Source organism: Rhincodon typus, chromosome 14 (assembly GCF_021869965.1).
Source record: "Rhincodon typus isolate 14 chromosome 14, sRhiTyp1.1, whole genome shotgun sequence".
Taxonomy (NCBI): domain Eukaryota; kingdom Metazoa; phylum Chordata; class Chondrichthyes; order Orectolobiformes; family Rhincodontidae; genus Rhincodon; species Rhincodon typus.
Window position 1 is genome coordinate 46,878,060 of NC_063345.1, and position 22,755 is coordinate 46,900,814.

Sequence of the window (22,755 nt, forward strand, 5' to 3'; positions counted from 1 at the left end):
AGTCTCCTTCTCAACTGTGGAATATTTCTGTTGATAATTATTCAATTTTCTGGAAAAGTACTCAATAGGTCTTTCTATCTTCTTGCTGTTTTTACAAGAGTACAGCACCAACACTCACATCACTCTCATCAATAGCCACCTCGAATACCTTCACATAATAGTGGCTAACACTGGCATAGTTGTTAAACTGCATTCAGACTGTCAAATGCCTTCTGTCATTCCTCTGTCCACTGAAATTTTCTGCACTACTTCAACAAGTCAGTCAGTCAGTGCAGCAACCACCTTGTTAAAATTTGGTACGAAGTTCTGATTAAAAAACACGCAAGGGGAGGCAATGGCCCAGTGGTATTATTGCTGAACTGTTAATCCAGAGACCCAAATAACATTCTGGGGACCTAAATTCAAATCCCGCCACAGCGGCTGGTGGAATTTGAATTTTAAAAAAAGCTGGAATTAAGAATCTAATGATGACCATGAATCGCTTGTCGGGAAAACCAATCTGGTTCACTCATGTCCTTTAGGGAAGGAAACTGCCATCCATACCTGGTCTGGCCTATATGTGACTCCAGACCCACAGCAATGTGGATGACTCTGAACAGCCCTCTCGGCAATTAGAGATGGGCAATAAATCCTGCCTAGCCAGCGACACCCTCATCTCGTTAATGAATAAAAATAACTCAGTCCCAGGATTCACAGAACTTCCCTTTTCATTGATATTATGGAAAACTCCCCAATAACCTTCGTTTTCAAATCCCATGGAGCCACCTTTCCACTTCCAATGACACGGCCCAGGAACATTACTTGGGTTTTTGTGAACTCACTACCCAGGTTTACCACCAAGTCTGAAGTCGATCAAACAATTTCTGTAGCTGTTCTAAATGTTCCTTCCATGTGCGACTAAATATCACCAGATTGATGTACACTACACAATTGGGTAATCCTGAAATGACGTTATTGGCTAGTCTTTGAAATGTGACTGGCACATTTTTCATACTCAATGGCATGACTTTAAACTGGTACAGTCCGTTTGATGTCACGAAAGCTGAAATTTCCTTCTCAGATAAAAGGTACTTGCCAGTACCTTCTGAGTAAGTCCGACTTTGAAATATAAGTTGCTTGTCCCACCTTCTCAGTCTTCCAAACGTGGAAGAGGATATATTATGAACTAGATCTTGTGACTGCACTGACTTTGCGATAGTCCGCACATAATTGTTAGGTACCATCTGGTTTTGGCATTATGACTATGGGTGAGCTCCATTAGCTGCAACTCACTTCAATAATATTGTCTTTGAGCATGCATTCAATCTCTCTTTTAACCTGTGTCAACTTCAGAGGGTTATTTCTGTAAAGATGTTGCTTAGTAGAACAGCACTTCCCACATCTACATCATGCACAATTAGATTGTTACTTCCCAGCTTATTCCACACATCTCCCCTTGTGATTGCAATAATTCTTTCAGTTATTTCCATTTTTCTCAATTAAAAAACAATTTTTGACAACTTCCTCATTCTCCAATTTAATTGGAGGAATTTCCAATTCAGAATCATCTGAACTTGATTCTTCACTCTGTGTTGTGACCAATAACATATTCTCCTTCTGCTTTCCTTCCCTGTCAAAAAATACCTTTTGAGCAAATTCACATGACACACAGAGATAACAAGGTGTAGAGCTGGATGAACACAGCAGGCCAAGCAGCATCAGAGGAGCAGGAAGGCTGACGTTTCGGGCCTAAACCCTTCTTCAGATTTCTTTACATCCGGCATTCTTACTAAAGAGTTCACCTCACTCAATTTCTTTTTGATCTGATAAGGCCCACCAAATCTTACCTTTTAAAGGTTCACCTGGAACTAACACCAGCACAATCTCCACAAACAAAATAACAAATTTTGATTTCTTGGTCCATTTCCTGATTCATCACATGCTGTGCACTTTCAAATGCTGTCAAGACAGCTCACCTGCTCTATTTAAACTTTCCCTAAAATTTGATACATAGTTCAAATATGTGGTCTCTGAACTCTGACTCACCAGTTTCTCCTTAAGTAATTTCAGTGGTCCTCTCACCTCATGCCCAAAAACGAATTCAAATGGACTGAACTTAGTTGATTCATTAGGTACATTCCTAATTGCAGAAAGTACAAATTGAATTCCTTGATCCCAATAATCTGGATAGACTTAACTGTAAGCCCACAACATGGTCTTTAAAGTTTGATGCCACCATTCTAGTGCGCCCTGTGATTCTGGATGGTACACAGCGGATATGAATTGTTTTATTCCTAGGCTATCCATAACTTACTTGAATAATTTTGATGTAAAATTTGACCCTTTATCTGATTATCTCTCTGTGGGTAGTCCATATCTGGTGAAAAATTTGATTACCTCTTCCACAAACCCTTTAGCTGTGATACTGCGTAATGGAATGACCTCTGGAAATCTAGTGGACATAAAAATTATGGTCAACAAATACTGATTTCCACTTATTTTTGTAGATAGGGGTCTTACATAAGATTCTTATAAAAGCTTCCTCAAATGCAGGAATGAGTATTAAGGTTGCTGGTTTATCATTGCCTGTTGTTTTCCAATTATCTGACACACATGACATGTCCGGCAAAATTCAACCACATCCCTATGCAGTCCAGGCCAATAAAATTGTTTTTGTATTTTGGCTCGAGTTTTCCTTACTCCCAAGTGACCTCCTAATGGTAATTCATGCTCTACCTGCAACATCTCCTTTCTATAATCCACCGGTAATACAACTTGTTGAACTTCTGTCCATTTCTTAATCACCCTGGATATGTGATAGTCTCCATTTCCCCATCAAGACTTCGTTTTTAAGATAGTAACATGCTGGAATACACTTACATTCTTATTCTGTGTTTGCTTTTTGGTACAACCGCTTTAGTTTTTCATCTTTCTGCTGCAATTCAGCTAACTTCTTTGAACTACAAATAGCCACTTTATCCTCCACTGTTTCTTGTTTTATCTCAACCATTTGGTCAAACATAGTCTTGGATAAATGAACTTCAACTTCCTTTTCTTTATTCTTTGATTTCTCCTCCTGTTTCCACCTATGGCTTTGTGACCTTATTACCACAGTCAGTAAAAATTCCAGAATATATTGCAACACCTCAGTTGCCTGATTTTCCACTGGCTTTTCGACCACAGTAGGCATCACTCCCATCTGTGATCCAGCAACATCATTACCAAGGATAAAGTTTATTTCTGGAACCGAGAATTTCTCTATTGCTCCTATCACCTCTTCACTCTTTCCCGCAATCTCCAACCTCACTTTATACAATGGAACACTGCTCTTCTCACCAAGAATTCCACATATTACCACTTCTTCTAGCAATACTTCTGAATTACATAGCTTTTCATCTCTCACCAAAGATTGACTTGCTCCCATATTTCTTAAAATCTTAATTTCTTTACCTACTCCTCCTGGCATACATGAGTAAACCTTGCCCATGCAAGTAAATTCTTTAAAGAGATCTGGCACTTTGTTCTCAACCAACCCTTGACCAGGTTGTGCATTCTTTTGCAGGTTTTTTTTAGCCTCTATGTGCTTTCCTTTATCATTTCAACAAAACTCACTGGCTTATCCTGTTTTCCCACATCCCTCTTCCCAGTGCTTTTTCTAAACCACTGACACTATGACTTCATGTGGCCTACTTTATTATAGAAACAAAACACCTGAGCTTTTTGATTTCTCTTTTCCCCTCATGGGTTTCCTTTCCACCCTGTGGCCATCGATCTTTACTATCTTCAATGAAATCTCCTTTTCCCTTACCACCTGAGAATTTCTCTTTTTCTCATGGAAATCCAAACATCATGAACCGACTCATAATCATCTGTCATTTCAGCTGCTAATCTTGCAGTCTTAACTCTCTGCTCTTCCACATGAGTTCTGACTACTTCAGGAAGTCAATTTTTGAACTCCTCCAAAATAATCGTCTAAGGGCATCACATGTTTGATCTATTTTCAATGCCCTTAGCCACCTATCAAAATTACTTTGTTTGATCCCTTCAAACTCTATGTATATTTGATCCGGTTTCCACCTTAGATTCTGAAAACATTGTCTGTAGGTTTCTGGTACTACCTCATGTGCACTTAAGGTAGCATTTTTCACTTCATCATACTCCCCAGATACTACATCTGATAGTAAGGCAAATACCTCACTAGCCCTACCTACCAACTTTGTTTGGATCAACAATACCATATGTCACCAGCCACTTCATTTGTTTAGCCACTTTCTTAAATGAAATGATAAAGACTTCTACATCCTTCTTTCCAAACTTAGGCAACACTTGGACATTTTTAAACAGATCCCCAACAGGCCTTTGGCTTTGATGGAATTGCTCTCCATCAATGCCTTCATCACTACTTTTACCTTTCACCTCTACTTCTGCCATTTTAAGTTGGCTTTTGAGTTTCTAGTTCCAAGCTGTGAAGTTCAAAGGTCTCTTTCTCCCTTTCTTCTGCTAGGGCCTTTCTTTCATTTCTTTTTCCTCTGCTTTTCATAATTCAAAATGCTTCATTTCCTTTTGCCTCAAGCTGCTTCATTATCAAATGAATTTTAGCCATTTCTAAAGATTCTGATGACATTCCTGGCAATTGTAAATGCTGTGTGATTGCCACAATTACTTGCCCCTTCCTCACAGACACAAGCAACACCAACTTCAACTTGTTTGCTAATTCCAAAAACTTTGCCATGCTCACTTTCTGTAATACTCCCGAAGTGACTTCTTCCACCCCCAGGAAACTCTATGTGACTGAAAGCGCCATTATTACACAAGGCAAACCCTTCTCAAACCAATCAAATGCAATACATGAGAAAAAAACACCAACACTGACACTCACTGCCTTTGAACCCAACAACCCTAAACCCAACCTAGAACTGGGGAAAGTCAGAAGTCACGATACCAGGTTATAGTCCAACAGGTTTATTTGAAATCCCAAGCTTTTAGAACACCGCACCTTCGCCAGGTGAAGTCTCACTTCACCAGATAAAGGAGCAATGCTCCAAAAGCTTGGGATTTCAAACAAACCTGTTGAACTATAAACCTAGTGTTGTGTGATTTCTGACTTTGTCTACCTAAGTCCAACACCAGTACCTCCACATCATAGAATTAGAGATTTGATACTGACAAGAGCCCCCAATTCGTTATGGGCCAGACTGAAGCCCCCTTGCAGTATATTAAGTAGTCTAAGCCCTAACATTTTCTTATTTAAAAAAGGTAAGTGTAAGGCATTGCATTCCAGTCAAACTACCAGTCTTGAAGCAAAGTACACTTTATTCATACACTACAGTTAAAATACAACAAAAGAAAGAAGGAATTGGAATAACTTAAGTCTATTAGAAACTTAACAGAATAATAGATTATTTAACTACTAAACAGTAACATGTTCCAATATAGTAACATTCTATAAACACACCCTTGACAAAGGCAAATTCAGTAAAATAGACTATCTCATATGCAATTCTAGCAGTAGGAAGACAGCCCAAGCTTTTAGCTGCAGCAGAGAGAGGAAAAATAGTTTCCACATCCAGCTTCATGAGCTTAGCAGTAACTGCTGCTGAAGGCTAAAGCTAAAAATCCTGTTCTGCAGGAGCGTGAGCCCACCCATTCAGGCTGCTTCTATTGTTCTAACTTTTTAAAAAAAACCCAAGGCCTCACAAGCTGTTTACTTTACTGGCTGGAGCAGACTGCTTTTCACCTCGGTCTCAACCTTTTTCATAAAAAAAGAGAAAATACACCTCTTAAAATCATAGTATCACCACAGAAGTTATCAAGTAGAAACTGGACACATTTCATGGAAACACTGGAGGGGGAAAAAAGACAGAGGGGAACTAAATTCTCAGATCCTCCTGCACACCTTCAAGGCCAATGATCACTGGCCTTGTCAGTGAAACTCACATCATATGAGCAAATTATAAACAAAAAATGAGTGCCAATTATAGCAGACAAAATTGCTAGTGGAGGGTAGGTGGGGCTAAGAGTGCAAAACACAAAAGCAATTTTGTTTACCATCAAAAGTACTTTTCCCCAGGTCAAGTTATTGCTTTATCAAGTTAACTTGTTTGTTTCTGCATAACATTCTTCATTATCCCTATAATTGCAGTGAACATTGTATCAGCAGTGTTGTAAGATTTTCCGTGTGATGTAGATTAAATAAAAAGTTGTTTGTTAGTTTTAAAGTGATCAATTAGATTTTGAATGCATTACACAAACACTTGCAATATGGACTTGCCCAAACCAACATCACAATACTACTAAAAGGATGTCAACAAACTGTTCTGAAAGACGTCTTTCTTTGTATTTCAGCGATAATACAAATTGCTTCACAAGTGAAAACAATGCTCCGTCTTGCTGCATTCAGAAGGTGGTCTCTGTCTGTCAGTTTGTAGCACTCTTTTCCAACTCTACATATGCAGTTAGAATGAATCTACTTCTTCAACCAGAGCCAACTGTTGACAAAACAAGCTGCAATGATGATGGAATACAGCACAAATTCCTTTCGAGCATGGTCCCGACTTTCCTGTTCCAATAATTGTAGGCGCCGATTCAACTTGTTCAACTGAAAGAGAAAAAGTTTGACCCTATTGCGCAATGAAGAAGTTCAATGCCAAAATAAAAACTGTAAATTATTCCTTTTCTTTTCTTCCCCCTTTCTCAGGGATTTAAAATAAATCTCTATAAACTGGGAGGTCAATGTAGTGTTAAAAGTTATTTTCTCTAGGGTTTGAAGTTGCTTTGTAGTCTAACATTTTGGGCAAAGTGTCCAACATTCATACTGCATGCTATGTTCGGAAAACATTTTCCAGGTAAAGATACACACAGCTCTGAAAACATAACTAAACCCCAAATCCAGGGAAGTTTCTGTTCCTGCAACAGTCTAATCGTCATACTCATCATACTTATACATGTAAACGTTGCTGTTCAAAACTTTTTACCTGACGCCGAAGTGTTACAATTTCCATGACACTGAAATTTTCAATGATTCCTTCAGGTACTGTGTAGTCATGGGCCATGCTGAAAAATTAAAAGGCAAACATAAACTTCACTCTTCTCCAATAGTGGTTTTAGGAGAGCACTCCTCAATCTCTGAATTACAATTATTACGCAGAACAGAGCTTGTCAAACTTCAACCTTCAGATTTATAGTAAAATTTCAACTACTAGAAAAGGCTTTATCAGCCAGCACAGACTTAATAACACAAATAAATTCTACAAATCTACAAATAAACCTGCTCAACTAAATTCTGCAACCCATATCATAATGCACACCATCCCACTCACCCATTATCCTTCTCCTTGTTGATGTGCATTGACTCCCTGTCACCTAGTATCTTAAATTTTAAATTTCAATAGTCAACATGCTAAACTGCCTTCATAGCTTTACTCTACAGCATTCTCCAATCTCTTTCAGCCAGACAACCAAACGTATCTCCGTGAACTCTCCATTCTTATGGATCTGACTTTGTGCATGCTCCATTTTCTTTGTTCCACACTTAACGTTGTGTCATGTTCCATCTAGGTCATCCACACTAAATTTAATCCTTGAATATCTTGGACCGGATACATTCCTTCCCAAAATTCATTTCTTTGGCATAGCTCTGATCACCCCTCCCAATTTTTTCTGAAATTGCATCTATGAAGCATCCCAAGATAGCTCTCAACATTAAAAGGTACTGTAAGAAATGTAAGAATTAGGAGGAATAGGTCGTTTAGCCTTTCAAGCCAACTATGTCATTCATCAAGATCACAGCTGATCTTCCACCTCAAATCCACCTTCCTGCACTATTTCCATATCCTTTAACGCCCAAAGCAATTAATGTTGGTCTTGAATACAATCAACATCCACCAGTACCTGGAGTAAAGAATTCTAAAGAGTCACAACTGAGTGAAGAAATTTATCTTCAATTTGGTTGAGTCCTTATTCTCTGACAATGTTCATCCTTTCAGTTAGGGTAAGCATTTCCTCAGCAGCAACACTGTAAAGCCCCATAATAACTGTACATTTTTCAATTAGAACTTCTAAAATCCAGGAAATATAGGCAGTGTGTATTCAACATCTTCTCAGAGGCTAGTCTCTTATTCTTGGAACCATTCCAGTGAACCTTTGTTACACTCAGCTTAGGCCAAGTAAGTTATTCATTAGTTAAAGAGACCATAACTATATGCAGCCTTCTTTGCATGTCCTCACCAGTTCCCTATACAATGGTAGTAAGATGTCTTTTCACAAGTCAACAAAAGATAATATCCCACATCTTTATAATTGCTTGCTGTAACAGCATTATAACTTAGTAATTCACGTACAAGGACACCCAGGTCTCTCTAATATGCTAACATTGCCCAGTTTTCTACCATTCAAAAATACTCTGCTTTTAAACATTTCACATTTCACTGTATTGCATTCCATCAGCCATGTTCATGTCCACCCGTCCAACCTGTTTCTAGCTCTATGTAGTTTCTCTGCATCATCCTCAGCATTTATTTTCCTATTAACAAATTTGAATACTTACTCAGTCCCTTCATTTTGGCCACATCGATAAATTGTAAAAAGCTGAATATCAAGCACTAGCTACAGAAAGTCAATCTGAAAGTATTTGTTTATTCCTATTCTTCTTACTGTCCATTAACAAGTTCTCAATCTCTGCCAGTATCTAACCCCGACCCTTAAGATCTAATTTTCTGCAACAATCTGCCGCATATGCCTTTTGAGAACCTAAACATATTACAATATTGCATCTACTGGTTCCTCCTTAACCATCCTACTAGTTACATCCAAAAAGAACTTGTCTGATTTTGCAAACCCAATTTTCCTTTAATAAACCATAAATGTTGGCTTTAATTAACCACAGTATCATTTTCTAAGTGTCTGCTACTGTGTTCCTAATCGTAAATGCTAGCATTTTGCCTATGATGAATGATAGTCTAACAGGTCTATAATTGCCGTTTTTGCCTTTCCCTCTTTTCTTAAATAACAGGCTTATGTTTGATACCTTTTAATTCATGGGAACTGCTCGAAGAATCCAAGGAATCCTGGAACTACACTAAGAATCTAACAAACAACTTGTTGGTACGTTGCAACAATCACAATCGTTTTTTTCTACTTTTGAAATCCCACAAAGATACAGGAATATCAATCCAGCAGTAATTATACTTGAAATACAAGTAACTTCCTGAGAAGGGCTTTCTGATATCTCAAATGATACACGCAGTTATATATAAATGTAAGTCTTTTATTGTAGAGAGATATTTTAATACAATTATGACAAAAACTAATGAATTGAAGCTCATTCAGTGAAATCACATCCTGCAGTGACAGACCCACTGAATCACAATCTATTCACTTCCTTGGAACTAAAGAAACAGCTCAGCCTTTGATAAACAGGTCTCCGTTCACTCTGGAACAAATATATGACAGACCATAATAATAGACCACAAGATAGGAGTAGAATTAGGCTATTCAGCCCATTGAGTCTGCTCTGCCATTCCTCAACCTCATTCTCCTGCCTTCTACCTGCAGCCTTTGATCACCTTACTAATCAAGGCCCTCTCTTTGTCTTAAAGACACTCAATGACTTAGCCTTCACAGCCTTCTGTGGTAATGAATTCCACAGATTCACCATCCTCTGGTTGAAGAAATTCCTCCTCATCTTGGTTCTAAAGGGTCGTCCTTTCACTCTGAGGTTGTGCCCTTGGGTCCCAGTCTGTCCTACTAGTGGAAACATTATCCATATCCACACTATCCACGCCTCTCAACATTCCGCAAGTTTCCATGAGATCCCCCTCATCCTTCTAAACTCTATGGAGTACAGACCAGAGTCCTCAACCTGTCCTCATATGACAAACTTTCATCCCCAGGATCATTCTATTAAACTTCTTTTGGACCGCTTCCAGGCCAGCACATCATTCCTTAGAGTTAGAGCCCTAAACTGCTCACGATATTCCAAATGCAGCACATCGCTGCTCTTGTATTCTAGCCCTCTCAAAATGTATGCGAACATTGCATTTGTCTTCCTAATTTCCAACTAAACCTGCAAATTAATCTTAAGAACCATGAACTAGGGCTCCTAAGTCCCTTTGTACTTCAGATTTCTTTCCCCTATTTAGAAAATAGTTTATCCCTCTACTCATTCTTTCAAAGTAGATAACCTCAAACTATCCCACATTATATTTTATATAAAAACCGAAAGAACTGCAGATGCTGTAAATCAGGAACAAAAGCAAGCAGAAGTTGCTGGAAAAGCTCAGCAGGTTTGGCAGCATCCGTGAAGAAAAATCGGACTTGAGAGGTTAACTCCGATTTTTCTCCACATATGCTGCCACACCTACTGACCTTTTCAGCAACTTCTGCTTTTGTTCCATAGTACATTCTATTTGCTACTTCTATGCCCACTCTCTTAGCTTGTCCAAATCCTTCTGCAGCCACCTTACCTCCTCAACACTACCTGTCCTTCAGTTTTTTTGTCATCTGCAAATTTAGTAATAATGTCCTCAGTTTCTTCATCAAGATTGTTTATGTACAACGTGAATAGTTGTGGTCCCAACACTGACCCCTGCGGAACTCCACTAGTTACCAGCTGCTTTCCTGAAAAAGACCCCCCTATCCCCACTCTCTGCCTCTCTATCCATGCCAGCACCTTGCTCCTAACATAGAATAGAATCATAGAATCCCTACAGTGTGGATTATAGGGTGTTATCTTATTTAGCAGCCTCCTGTGCGACACCTTGACAGCTCTTCGAAAGATTGGTACACCAGTATATAAACTACCTTGGCAGATTATAGGCTCGTGACACCTGTATTTATCACATCAAGTTAGCAAGGAATTCCTCAGGTACAATGTGAACGGACCATTTGCACATAAAGCTGACAAAGTAAATTTTTAAAAATAAAATGTTGATATTTAGACTGTCTTCTAACAAGAAACAAATCAATCTATTTATTATAGGTATAGGACTACTCAATCATTGTCCTTGAAATGCGTAACAGATACTGAAATTGTTTTATTGGCAACAGCTTATGAATTGGAAACTTCAACATACAGTCAATTTTTTTTCATTAATGGGTATGTTAATAATAAATATGTATCTCTTCCTATGTACATAAAACTATCCTTTGCTTATTTTAAATTAGAGTTATTATTCTTTACTCCAGTTCAAATGGTCCAAATTCCTGAGATTTTTATATTCTTAGTGATATGATAAATTTTGCAATGCAATGAATGGTATTTATGAATACAATGTGTAACTATACAACATTGTAACTGCATGAAAGAACCAAAAGGTACAGCAGGATTCAAGAGAGAAAATGTATTTTCATGGAATACGAGCATGACTAAGCAAGGAGTTTTTGAGATTGGGAAAGAGTTAGCAAGACTTGTTGCAAGTGTATTCCAAAGTGTGAAGGTGTGATAGTAGAAAACTCTGCGTCTATATATGAAGGGGCTAAGGATTCAAATTAGTTGAGGCTCAACGGGATGGAGATACAAGTTCAGATGTAGAACTGAAATAGGATGAACAATGTACAGAGCCAATTGGAAAATTGTAAACAAAAACAAGGAATAACAAACAGGGGAAAAAGAAAAAAAAAATCAGGAATGGGAAAGGGAAAAGGAACAAAATTTTTGTACAAATCTTCAATTCTGTCTCATACAAAGCTATGCTTGTGTACATTTTTAGTAAATAACCTTGCTTGAGAGTAAATAGGAGCTGTAAAAAGTAAGTGGAGCATTCCATTTTTACTTCCTTCCCCAATCACACATGATACACTCAAGGTTTAATGTACATGTGCGCCAAAGTAGTTTTACTGATTTGATTGGAAGCAATCTGGATACAGTTGATAGATGTAAATGTTACATACAGTCATAGGTTTTTTTCATTGTACAGTATTTACAGCAACATAAAAAGGTGCAAGGAAGGAAAATGAGACAAAACCATAGCATGTTAACGCAAATGCATCAACAAAGTAAACATGCCAATCACCTTTGATTCCTTGATTGATTCATTCCATCCGAATACACGCTGCCTGAAAGGGACTGGTTATAGAACCGATTCCTTAAAGTGGAAAAATAAATTGGATTGGCCATAGAAATATCAGCTAATTCAAAGCAACTAAATATCACAAAGCCGCTGCACAACTTTGACATTTTTCCATATTTCTCGCTGACTTTATTTTATAGAATCTTTTGCTAAAGGAATTGGGTGGGGCATAAAAGTGTGGCAAGTCACTTCCCCTGACATTTACCAACGCTGTATTGGTAGAAAGCTAAATTTGTTCAAGGTAAAAGAGGCCTGCAAAGGCAAACAATAACTCAGCAATTGATTTGATCGTCCCAACACTAACACCAGCAGATATCAATCAAACCCATGTAGAGGTTGCTGGCATTGACTCAACTCTCTACCACACCATCTCTAAGATAACTGATGCTATTCATAAATATTTACAGCCCCATCACATGTTCTACACATACCAAAAGTGTAACTCAAAATAAAAAAGGTACATCATTCAATATTAATTGAATATCAGTACTGAGAATACCAGATGTTCATACTCAGAACAGTCTGTATTTTGCCACAACGAGCCATATATGTATATAACTCGACTGAACAGTTTCAAACCCACTCTCTGTGGTCCATTCTATCATGGCGGATAAATTAAAATGGAAATAGTAACCTCTTTTTAACTGAGAACATGTCCTCATCATGTTCTGGTTTCTCCAGAGAAAAGATGCACAGGTTATTTTGTCAGGAAGTGTGCAAAATTAACCTGGGAATAATACACCTTCCCAGCAATTATTGCTGCAAAATTCAGAGAATACTGGAGAAACTCACCAGGTCTGGCAGCATCTGTGGAGTGAAACAGGGTTAACATTTTGAATCTAGTATGACTCTTCCTCAGAAGATGACTTCTGAAGAAGTCATATACGACTTGAAACATCAACTATGGTTTCTCTCTCCACAAATGCTGCCAAACCTGCTGAATTTCTCCAGTATTGTGTTTGCTTCAGATTTCCAGCTTTTTTGTTTTCATTGCAGCAAAATTACCCCCTTTACCAACAAAACAAAACTTCTGATAAAAAGACGACAATAACAGTGACTTTAGTCAACAAATAAACTAGAAAAAGATAGATTGGCAGGTGTAGCCCGGATGAGGAGTTCATAGCAAGACAAAAATTGCAGGTGAAACTGAGCAGGTCTCAATGAGACCATATTAGAGCAGTACGGTGGCTCAGTGGTCAGCGCCACTGCCTCACAGCACCAGGGAGGCGAGTTTGATTCCACCCTTGGGCAACTGATTGTGTGGAGTTTGCAAGTTCTCCCCATGTCTGCGTGGGTTTCCGCCAGGTGCTCCAGTTTGCTCCCACAATCCAAAGATGTACAAGTTAGGTTGTTTGGCCATGTTAAATTGCCCAGAGTGTTCAGGGATGTGTAGGTTAGATGCATTAGCCATGGGAAATGCAGGGTTATGTGGATGGGTCTGGGTGGGATGCTCTTTGGAGGGTCGGTGTGGACTTGTTGGGCCAAATGGCCTGTTTCCACTCTGTGGGGCATCTTATGATCTGTTATTGTTGGAAAAAGCTATCTAGTTCAAGGAAGGAAATCTGCCTTCCTCACCTGCTCTGACCTACATGTGACTTCAGACACACCAGAATGTGGCTGACTTTCAGCTGCCCTCTGAAATTGCATGGCGAGCTACTCGGTTGAATCAATCTCCATAAAGTCTCAACAAAGGAATGAAACCAGGTCACTATCTGGCATCAACCCAGAAAGTAGACAAGACAGAAGAGACAACTGCAGAGCAGCCCTTCAACCCTGCGAAGTCCTCCTGACCAATATCTGGGGGCTACAAAACTGGGAGAGCTGTCTCACGGACTAACCAAGCGACAGCCTAACATACTCATGGAACTATACCTGACAGACAATGTCAGTACTCCATGTTGAACAACTCTTGGAGAATGCAGAGAGTGGCAAGGGTGCAAAATATCCTCTGGGTGGGGGTGTTTCAATGTCCACCACCAAGAGTGGCTCAGCAGCAGCATGACAACTGCTAGACTGGGTCTGTGGCAGATGGTGAGGGAACCAACAAGAGGGGAAAACATACTTGACCTCATCCCTACCATTTGCCAATCATCTGACCAGTAAGAGTGACCATCACACAGTCCTTACGGAGACAAAGTCTCATCTTCGTATTGAGAATACCCTCCATCATGTTGTGTGGCATTATCACCGTGCTAAATGGGATAGATTTTGAGCAGATCTAGCAACTCAAGACTGGGCATCCATGTGGTGCTGTGGGCCATCAGCAACAGAATTGTACTCCAGCACAATCTGCAACCTCATGGCCCAGCATATCCCCTATTCAACCATTACTATCACGCCAGGAATCAACCCTGGTTCCGTGGAGACCACAAGAGCACATGCCAGCAGCAGCACCATGCATACTTGAAAATGAGGTATAAACTTGGTGCAGCTACCAATCAAGACTACTTCATACCAAACAGCATCTGATACAGCTAAACAATCCCACAACCAATGGATCAGATCTAAGCCCTGCAGTTCTGCCACATCCAGTCATGAGTGGTGAATGGGAAATTAAACAACTCACTGGAAAAGGGGGCTCCACAAATCCTCAATGATCCCCAACATATTAGTGCAAAAGACAAGAATGAAGCATTTTCAGCAATCTTCAGCCAGAAGCGTCAAGCAGATGATCCATCTTGGCCTCCCCTAGTGGTCCTCAGCATCACAGATGGCAGTCTTCAGTCAATTCAATTCACTCCATGTGATATCAAGAAATGATTAGGGGCACTGGATAGCAGAAAGGCTATGGGGCCTGATAACATTCTGGCAATAGTACTGAAGAGTTGTGCTCCAGAACTTGCCGCTCCCCTAGCCAAGCTCTTGCATTACAGTTATAACACTGGCATCTACCCGACAATGTGGAAAATTGCCCAGGTATGTCTCGTACAAATAAGCTGGACAAATCCAACCTTGCCAATTACCACCCCATTAGTCTTGATTATCAGTAAAGTGATGAAAGATGTCAAGAGCTATCAAGCAGCATCTGCTCAGCAATAACCTGCTCACTGACGCCCAGTTCTGAAGAAGGGTCACTTGTCCTGAAATGTTAACTGCGCTATCTCTCCACAGATGCTGCCAGACTTGCTGAGTTTTTCCAGCAATGTCTGCTTGTGTTTTTAATTTCCAGCATCAGCAGCTCTTTGCTTTTTTTGAAATATTATTCTTGGAATTGTGCAATGTGACAAAATTAATGACCTCAGAATAAAAGCAGTAGTAGTGTACTGAGTTTGAAAGAGAAAATATTGCATTTAAGATTAGTATGTTAGACCTAAATAAGCACAACAGAGTGGGCAGGAAAGCTGAGCTAGCTGAAATTAACTGGCTTATTTGGTTAGAGGGTTTATCAATCGTGATGCAGTGGCAAGCATTTAAGGTGATATTTCAGAATACTCAGAATAAATAGATTCCCACTAAAGAAATTAGGGAAAGTTTCAAGCTTAAGGAAAAACCATACAACTGTGCAAAGATGAGTGGTAGGTCAGATGATTGATCAGTATTTGAAAAACACCAGAAAATGACTGAAAAGTTAATTAAGAGGAAGAAACTGATGTGAGTGGGAGCTAGCTGGGAGCGTAAAAACAAACAGGAAAAGCTTCTGCCAATATTTAAATAGGGAAAAAGAAGTAAATAAAGTGAGTATTGATCCTGTAGAGAGCGCGCGCAAGAGAGAATGAGAGTTAATAGTAGATAATAAATTAAATGAACAAATATTTTGCTTTTATTTCACGGTAGAGAATACAAAATAAAACAGTAACAGGTACAAATCAGGAGGTGGAAGGGAAGAGGAATTTTGTGAACTTACAATCACAAGTAATACTAACCAAAGACTGGAAAGTATTATTCCATCAGACTGGAAAGTATTAAATATATTGTACCTCTATTCAAGGAGACAGGGCAGCAGAAAACAGGGAACTATACCTTGACGTCTCTTATGGGAAGGTATTCAAATCAATCATTTGTGATTATAGCTGCACACTTCGAAATTTCAAATAATTGGCAAGATTCAGCATGGCTTTGCTAAAGCAAAATCATGTTCAATCAATTTATGTAACTTCTTTGAAGGAGTAACGTGCTGCAGATAAGGAGGTGACGTAGTGACATACTACACTTAGATTTACAGAAGGCATCTGATAACATGTCATATTAAAAAGTTATTGTGAAAAAGCTCAGTGTAGGGGGTACCATACCAGCGAGGATAGAAGATTGGCCAACTGGCTTACAGAAAACTGAGAAAGCATAAAACGTTCTTTGATTGGCTGTATGTCCCACAGGAATTTGTGTGGGACCTGGTAGATGAAGTACTACATTGGAAAACGTAAGGTTGTTCATTTTAGCCAGAAGAATTTAGAAGCAAAGAATAACTGAAATGGAAAAAAGACTGTGGAATTCTAAGGTGCAGATAGATTTAAGTATTCTAGTGCATGAGTCACAAACATGCAAATACAGCACAATCAAGAAGGTCAATAGGATGCTATATTTTGAGAGGAATTGACCATAAAAGTAAGGAAATTATGCTTCAGTTAAACAGTGCATTGATAGACCATATCTCAAATACAGTTTTGGTTTTCTTATTTAACAAAGAACATAAATGCTTTGTAGGCTTACTACGATGGTGCCTGGAATGAGTGGGTGGACTTATGAGGATAGGTTGATGTGGAGATGCCGATGTTGGACTGAGGTGGACAAGGTCAAAATTAAAAAAAAAAAATCACATGACACCAGGTTATAGTCCAACAGGTTTATTTGAAAATGCAAACTTTTGGAGCTCAGCTCCTTCCTCAAGCGTAGTGAATAAGACACAGAATTTATAAGCAGAAAGGTAACAACCCTAAAACTGGAAAGGTAACAAGGCAGTAGGAACTGCTGATGCTGGAGAATCTGAGACAACTAGGTGTATCTTTCTGAAGAAGGATCTAAACCCAAAACGTCAGCTTTCCTGCTCCTCTGATGCTGCTTGGCCTGCTGTGTTCATCCAGCTCTACACCTTGTTGTCTAAGGTAACAAGGTAACTGGATAGGTTGGGCAGACTAGGCTTATATTTGTTGGGGTTTAGAACTGAGGGGTGACCTGTTTGAAGTGGAAAGATCCTGAGCGCTCTTGACAAGGAGGACATGGAAAGGATGTTCCCTCTTGTGGGCTAGTTCAGAACTAAGAGGCACTGTTTGAAAATTACGGATTGCTGTTCTAGGACAGAGATGAGGAAAATCTATGAGGCTTTGAAATTATCTGTCTCAGAAGATGGTAAAAAGGGGGTCACTAAATCTTTTTAAGGCATAAGTAGATGGATTCTTAAATAAAAACAGAAATTGCTGGAGAAACCCAGCAGGTCCGGGAAAACCTGTAGAGAAACAAAGTTAATGTTTCAAGGCCAATGACTCATCAGACTCAAATGTTAAATCCATTTCTTTCTCTCCACAGATGCCGCCAGACCTGCGTAGTTTCTCCACTTACTGCTTTTAGTTGGGATCTCCAGCTTTCGCAATATTTTGTTTAGAATACAGATTCGTTAGGCAAGGAAAGCAAATGTTAATCGGGAATAAACAAGAACGTGAAATTTGAAATGCACACAGATCAGCCATAATCTTATTGAATGGTAGAGTAAGCTTGAGGGCCCAAACGATCTACTTAAACTGTCAGTCGCATGTTCGTAATCTAAAAACATGGAAGGCCAAGCAATTACAAGCACAAAGTTAATTACAGACAGTTAACAGACGGCAAGTTTTATATTAGATAGATACACAAGAGAGTTAGGTCTTTCACTGGCTTCTTCAACAGTAACTGCAATGATAAAGGGTCAAAGCATTTTGCAGCTTAAGTGGTTCCAGAGTATGGTGCACATTGCTCAGGCCTTAGCTTCCTCAACTAGATCATTTGCTGACACTGATCCTACTTTAAATCTGTAGCTGAGTTATGACTGAGTTAAAATTGTCTCCAAATTCCTTCTTCTCTCAATTTCCTGCTGATAGAAATTGATATTAAAGGACTATGTTCAGCTACATTAGCAAGGCACCATTTGGTAGTTCATCCTTTATTCCTTTCCTCCACCAAAAATGAAGAACAATTTTAGTCTCCACACCGAAGGTTCATATGCAATATTCTGAACCTCTCCATGCATAATATATAACTCTTTATTTCAACTTGTGAGACTGACAATTTCTGATTAGACTGTTAACATTTTACTCGTATTTCACAACAAGTCAGTGCTTGTTGGCTTCAGCAAAAGCTTCAAAGCACACAAACATCACAATGCAAATCCAACGCTTTCAACTATGGCAGGTGGGAAACGTGGCATTAAACAGGTCTTCATTTAGCTCATGCAGTACTTAATCAGGGTTATCAAATACTAAAAAAAAAATCGGCACAAGAATGGAATGGTGTTCTCATCCTACAGTGTTCAGAAGCACAGAAATTCCCCTTACAAGTTAACATGCTTCACAAAAACAAGGGTTAAGTCAGAACATCATGACCCAGCAGCAGGATGGTTATGTTTTACCAAAAAAAATTGTGAATTATCAGAATGTTTCCCTGAATTAGAGGAGTAAGGTTAGTATTGATGGCAAAGCATACAATCAGATGCATAAATTGTTATTGGAAAACGGTAACAATTAACAAGCTTATAAAGTGATGCACTCAAGCACAGCTTAATTAAGAATATTAGCACGAACACCAAAAAAATTCATTGGTGTTATACAAGCTAATTCCAATCACCTTCTTTGCATTTTCTGATTGACTGTTTCCATCAAGTATTCTGTTAGTTTGTGTCCAATATAAATTACTACATTGCACACATTATGAATTGAAAAGGATGCCTGGCCTGGTCCAGGTGAAGGGAAGGGATGTATTGGACCACTGGAGTGATCAGTCCTATAGAATGGATAAAGTATAACATAGTTAAAGCAAATGAGTGACTAGTACAGGGATATTGTTCAAGTAATTTTCTGTAAAATATTGCATTGCAGGATATAGCAAAATATTTCAGATGTAACTTGCATATACAATGGCTGGTACACATTAAAAACAAATGCTTTGAACAACCATTCAAATTGTTCAGTCATCCATTTCTTTGCTGTCTGTTTTCAATTAGTGGCCTTGAGGTTAGATTAAAAGGACTTGGTTAAAAAAGAATGTTCTGTGGTCACTTTACATTGTTCAGAAAGACTGATATCTATTAGAATGAACTAGAGATTACAATAAATTTAGAACATCCTTCATTGCATTTAGAAAAAGGACCATATGTTCTTTTCTTTAACAGAGTGGTTAGTAGAGTTTTTTTTTGTTAATATTTATCAAATAAACTTAATCTGTCAATTATGAAGTTGTACAATGAGACAGAGATTTCAGAGGATCTCACGAAAGGTGCAACTGGTGCCAGTGTGGCTCAGTTGGTAGGACTTTCTCTTCTGAGTCAGAAGATTCTAGGTGCATGTATGGATCGAGCTGCCACAGGAAGTGGTGGAGCTGGGTACAATTGCAATATTTAAAAGGCATCTGGATGGGTATGTGAATAGGAAGAGTTTGAGGGACATGGACCAAATGGGATTAGGTCAAATTGGGATCCCTGGTCCGCATGGACGGGTTGGACCAAAGGGTCTGTTTCTGTGCTGTACAACTATGACTATGTGAAACCCAATTGAGACTAGGGCATAAAAATCAAAGATGACTTTGAGGGAGTGCTGCCCTATTGCAGGTGTCAGATTTCAGATGAGACACTAAACTGAGACCCTCACAGAGATGCAAAATATCCAATAGCATTATTTTGAAGAAGCTAATCCTGGTGTCCTGGCCAATATTAATTCTTCAATTAACACCATAGATTTTCTGGTTATTATCAAATGGCTGTTTGTGGGAACTTGCCGAATGCATGGCTGCTGCATCTCCGAAATTATAATAGTGACTACACTGCAAAAGATATTTCACCGCCTGCAAAGTCGTCTGAGATGTCTGATGATAAGTGAAAGTTGAGTCAGAAAAGGCACTAAATAAATGCAAGCGTTTATTTTTACACTGCACTGTAGACATGTCAATGCATGCATTTTGCAAACCTATCCAAAGTTTCATTTCTGCATTCAAAAATGTTTATGTTCAATAAAATAGAATAGATAGTGAATATGTGCATAATGGCAATTACTTTGCAGTTAACACTCCACAGCTGTGATATTAGCTATGGCAGTGATTTTTTAAGAAATTATAGGGTTTAGAAGTGAGGCCTTAAGCAGCATGTTCTTCAGTTCTGGGAAGGCTGTATGTTCCACACTATTTAAAAATGAACTCTTCTTGTTCCGTGGTGATTATCAAGTCTTGATAGGATTGTGAGATTGTCTGTGATTGTATGGTTATCTGGCCATCGGGTGATCTAGTAATAGATAGCAAAATTAAAAGATTTTTGGTGCTTCCAGAGACTTCCAGTCGTCATTTCTTTACATCCAAAATTAACGAGCAGCTTTTGAGCCTTAAATCGATGCAATGTCAATTAAAAATATTAACAGATCCAGAAATTACTGATTGGTTTTAATGTTTACCTGTAAAGTTAATTTTTCGTATCTGTTTTTGGTTAATAAATGGGAAGATGGTCTTTGTTGAAGATTAGAATATATTTGGCATTGTGAGCTGATTTAAATCTCACTACATCTTCTCACCAAGATTCTGAAAAAAAATGCATCTTATTTTTGTGGTTTTTAAAATCTGGACTACAAGGAAAAAGAACTGTTTTTAAAAATAGAGTTTACTAGGATGGCTGTATAATTTCACAGCAAGGAATTCAATGCTGTTATGAACTCTGTCTTTTGTGGCTATCGGTTTTTATAAAGGGCAGACAATGAGGGGCTGATGAATTGTGTACAAGAGAAAACTGACCGGGTTGGAACTGGAACCAAGTTAGAAAGACACAGAGGAAAATACAGAAGTGTGCTGTTGTTCTCATCAGCAGAAACTGCTGTTAAAAACTCAGTTTAAATTGAAGAAATTAGTTTCGTTTCCTACAGCAGCTGCTGCGGGCACAGACATTTCCCGAGTGAATCAGTCACTCGGTACTTCTTACAAACCAGTGAAGGCCTCCAAAAAGAACAAGACATCTGAACACCAAGGGCCTGGAATCTCAACATTGGAATTGGGAAGCAAAGACAACAGGGGGAGGGGAGGGGCTGGTTTGTGCGTGTGTGTAAAGAGGGAGTTTATTAGAATTTTACTTAGTAATCTTATATGCCAAAGGATTTTTTAAAAATATTAGTTTCATTAGACTATAGTCACAAGTACTTATAATAAATTTGTTTAGTACAGAAACCTGGGCGATGCTTTCTCGTGCCCAATGGTATGAAAATTAGGGAAATTTGCGTACCATGTATAATTTTAAAAAACCTTTAACATTTTCTATGACTCCAAGAATAACAAGGCCCAACTTATACCCTACCCCAGTGGGTCGTAATAATTCTGAAATTCAAATGCAAGAAAAGAGTAGGTCTTGCATGCAGCATTTCCAAATCCCAGAATAACCAGCCTTTTCAACTCAGATTATTTCAGGAATTTTGATAAGGGCTGTGCCTCCTATGATCTGGGTCAAACTAATTTTGTACATGAACCTGCAGTCTCTGATGTAACATGGGTATGTGTTGAGCCACTCTACTATTCAGCCTAGGTATATACAAAAGAAAAAAGTCTGATAAAGTTTATTTTATTTGGGATTAAATTATTCATAATCCACTTGATCTTTTCCATTAGTGGAGTGATAACAACTGTAAAATCATTGGCTTCAGTAAAGTTATTAACCTTCCCATTCCATATTGGGTTACTCTTCATTCCAGTCTCTGAGAATGCTATATTTATCGTTATTTTAACTGCGCACAACATCACAAAACAGACAAAATCAACATGTTGCACTTACAAATTCCTCTGTCGCCTTGACACACTTGATAGACAAATTTCATTCTCACTTAATGTTCGTTGTCTACTAGAATGTTGGGTAGTAGCAGTCTGTAACAAAATAACATTTTATATTGTTTCAGAGATAGTAGGAACTGCCGATGCTGCAGAATCTGAGACAACAAGGTGGAGAGCTGGATGAACACAGCAGGCCAAGCAGCATCAGAGGAGCAGGAAAACTGATGTTTCAGGTCTGGACCCTTCTTCAGAAATGGGGGAGGGGAAGGGGATTCTGAAATAAAGAGAGAGAGAGGGGGAGGCGGATGAAAGATGGATAAAGGAGCAGATAGGTGGAGAGGAGACGGACAGGTCAAGGAGGCGGGGATGTAGACAGTAAAGGTGAATGTAGGTGGGAAGTTAGGATGGGGGTTGGTCAGTCAAGGGAAGACGGACAGATCAAGGAGGCAGGGATGAGGCTGGTAGGTAGGAGGTGGGGGTGGGGGTTGAGGTGGGAGGAGCAGAAACGTGGGAGAAAGGACGGACAGGTCAGGGAGGCGGGGACGAGCTGGCTGGTTTTGGGATGCGGTTGGGGGCGGGAGATTTTGAAGCTTGTGAAGTCCACATTGATACCATTGGGCTGCAGGGTTCCCAAGTGAAATATGAGGTGCTGTTCCTGCAACCTTCGGGTGGCATCGTTGTGGCACTGGAGGAGGCCCAGGATGGACATGTCGTCCAAGGAGGGGGAGGGGGAGTTGAAGTGGTTCGCGACTGGGAGGTGCAGTCGTTTGTCGCGAACCGAGCGTAGGTGTTC

The 22,755-nt window shown here is 39.1% G+C and overlaps 1 protein-coding gene across 1 annotated transcript; it reads right to left on the bottom strand.

Annotated features, from left to right (window-relative positions):
* Nucleotides 1-5,272: 5,272 nt before the first annotated feature.
* Nucleotides 5,273-22,054, bottom strand: LOC109919389 (mitochondrial fission factor-like). Its single transcript, XM_048605424.1, has 5 exons — nucleotides 21,967-22,054; nucleotides 18,798-18,953; nucleotides 11,991-12,062; nucleotides 6,954-7,032; nucleotides 5,273-6,577 (listed from the first exon to the last, which is right to left on the bottom strand). Exons 2-5 carry the CDS (start codon nucleotides 18,827-18,829, stop codon nucleotides 6,446-6,448), a joined length of 315 nt encoding a protein of 104 aa, XP_048461381.1. The 5' UTR covers nucleotides 18,830-18,953; nucleotides 21,967-22,054; the 3' UTR covers nucleotides 5,273-6,445.
* Nucleotides 22,055-22,755: the final 701 nt, after the last annotated feature.

What these genes read in the sequence shown, in the direction of transcription:
- LOC109919389 (XM_048605424.1), bottom strand. Translation starts at nt 18,829, where the DNA reads ATGGAAACAGTCAATCAGAAAATGCAAAGAAG. An exon ending in AATCAATCAAGGAATCAAAG is followed by an intron (nt 7,033 to 11,990) that starts GTGATTGGCATG and finishes TTAATTTTTCAG; the next exon opens with CATGGCCCATGACTACACAG. An exon ending in TTGTAACACTTCGGCGTCAG is followed by an intron (nt 6,578 to 6,953) that starts GTAAAAAGTTTT and finishes TTTCTCTTTCAG; the next exon opens with TTGAACAAGTTGAATCGGCG.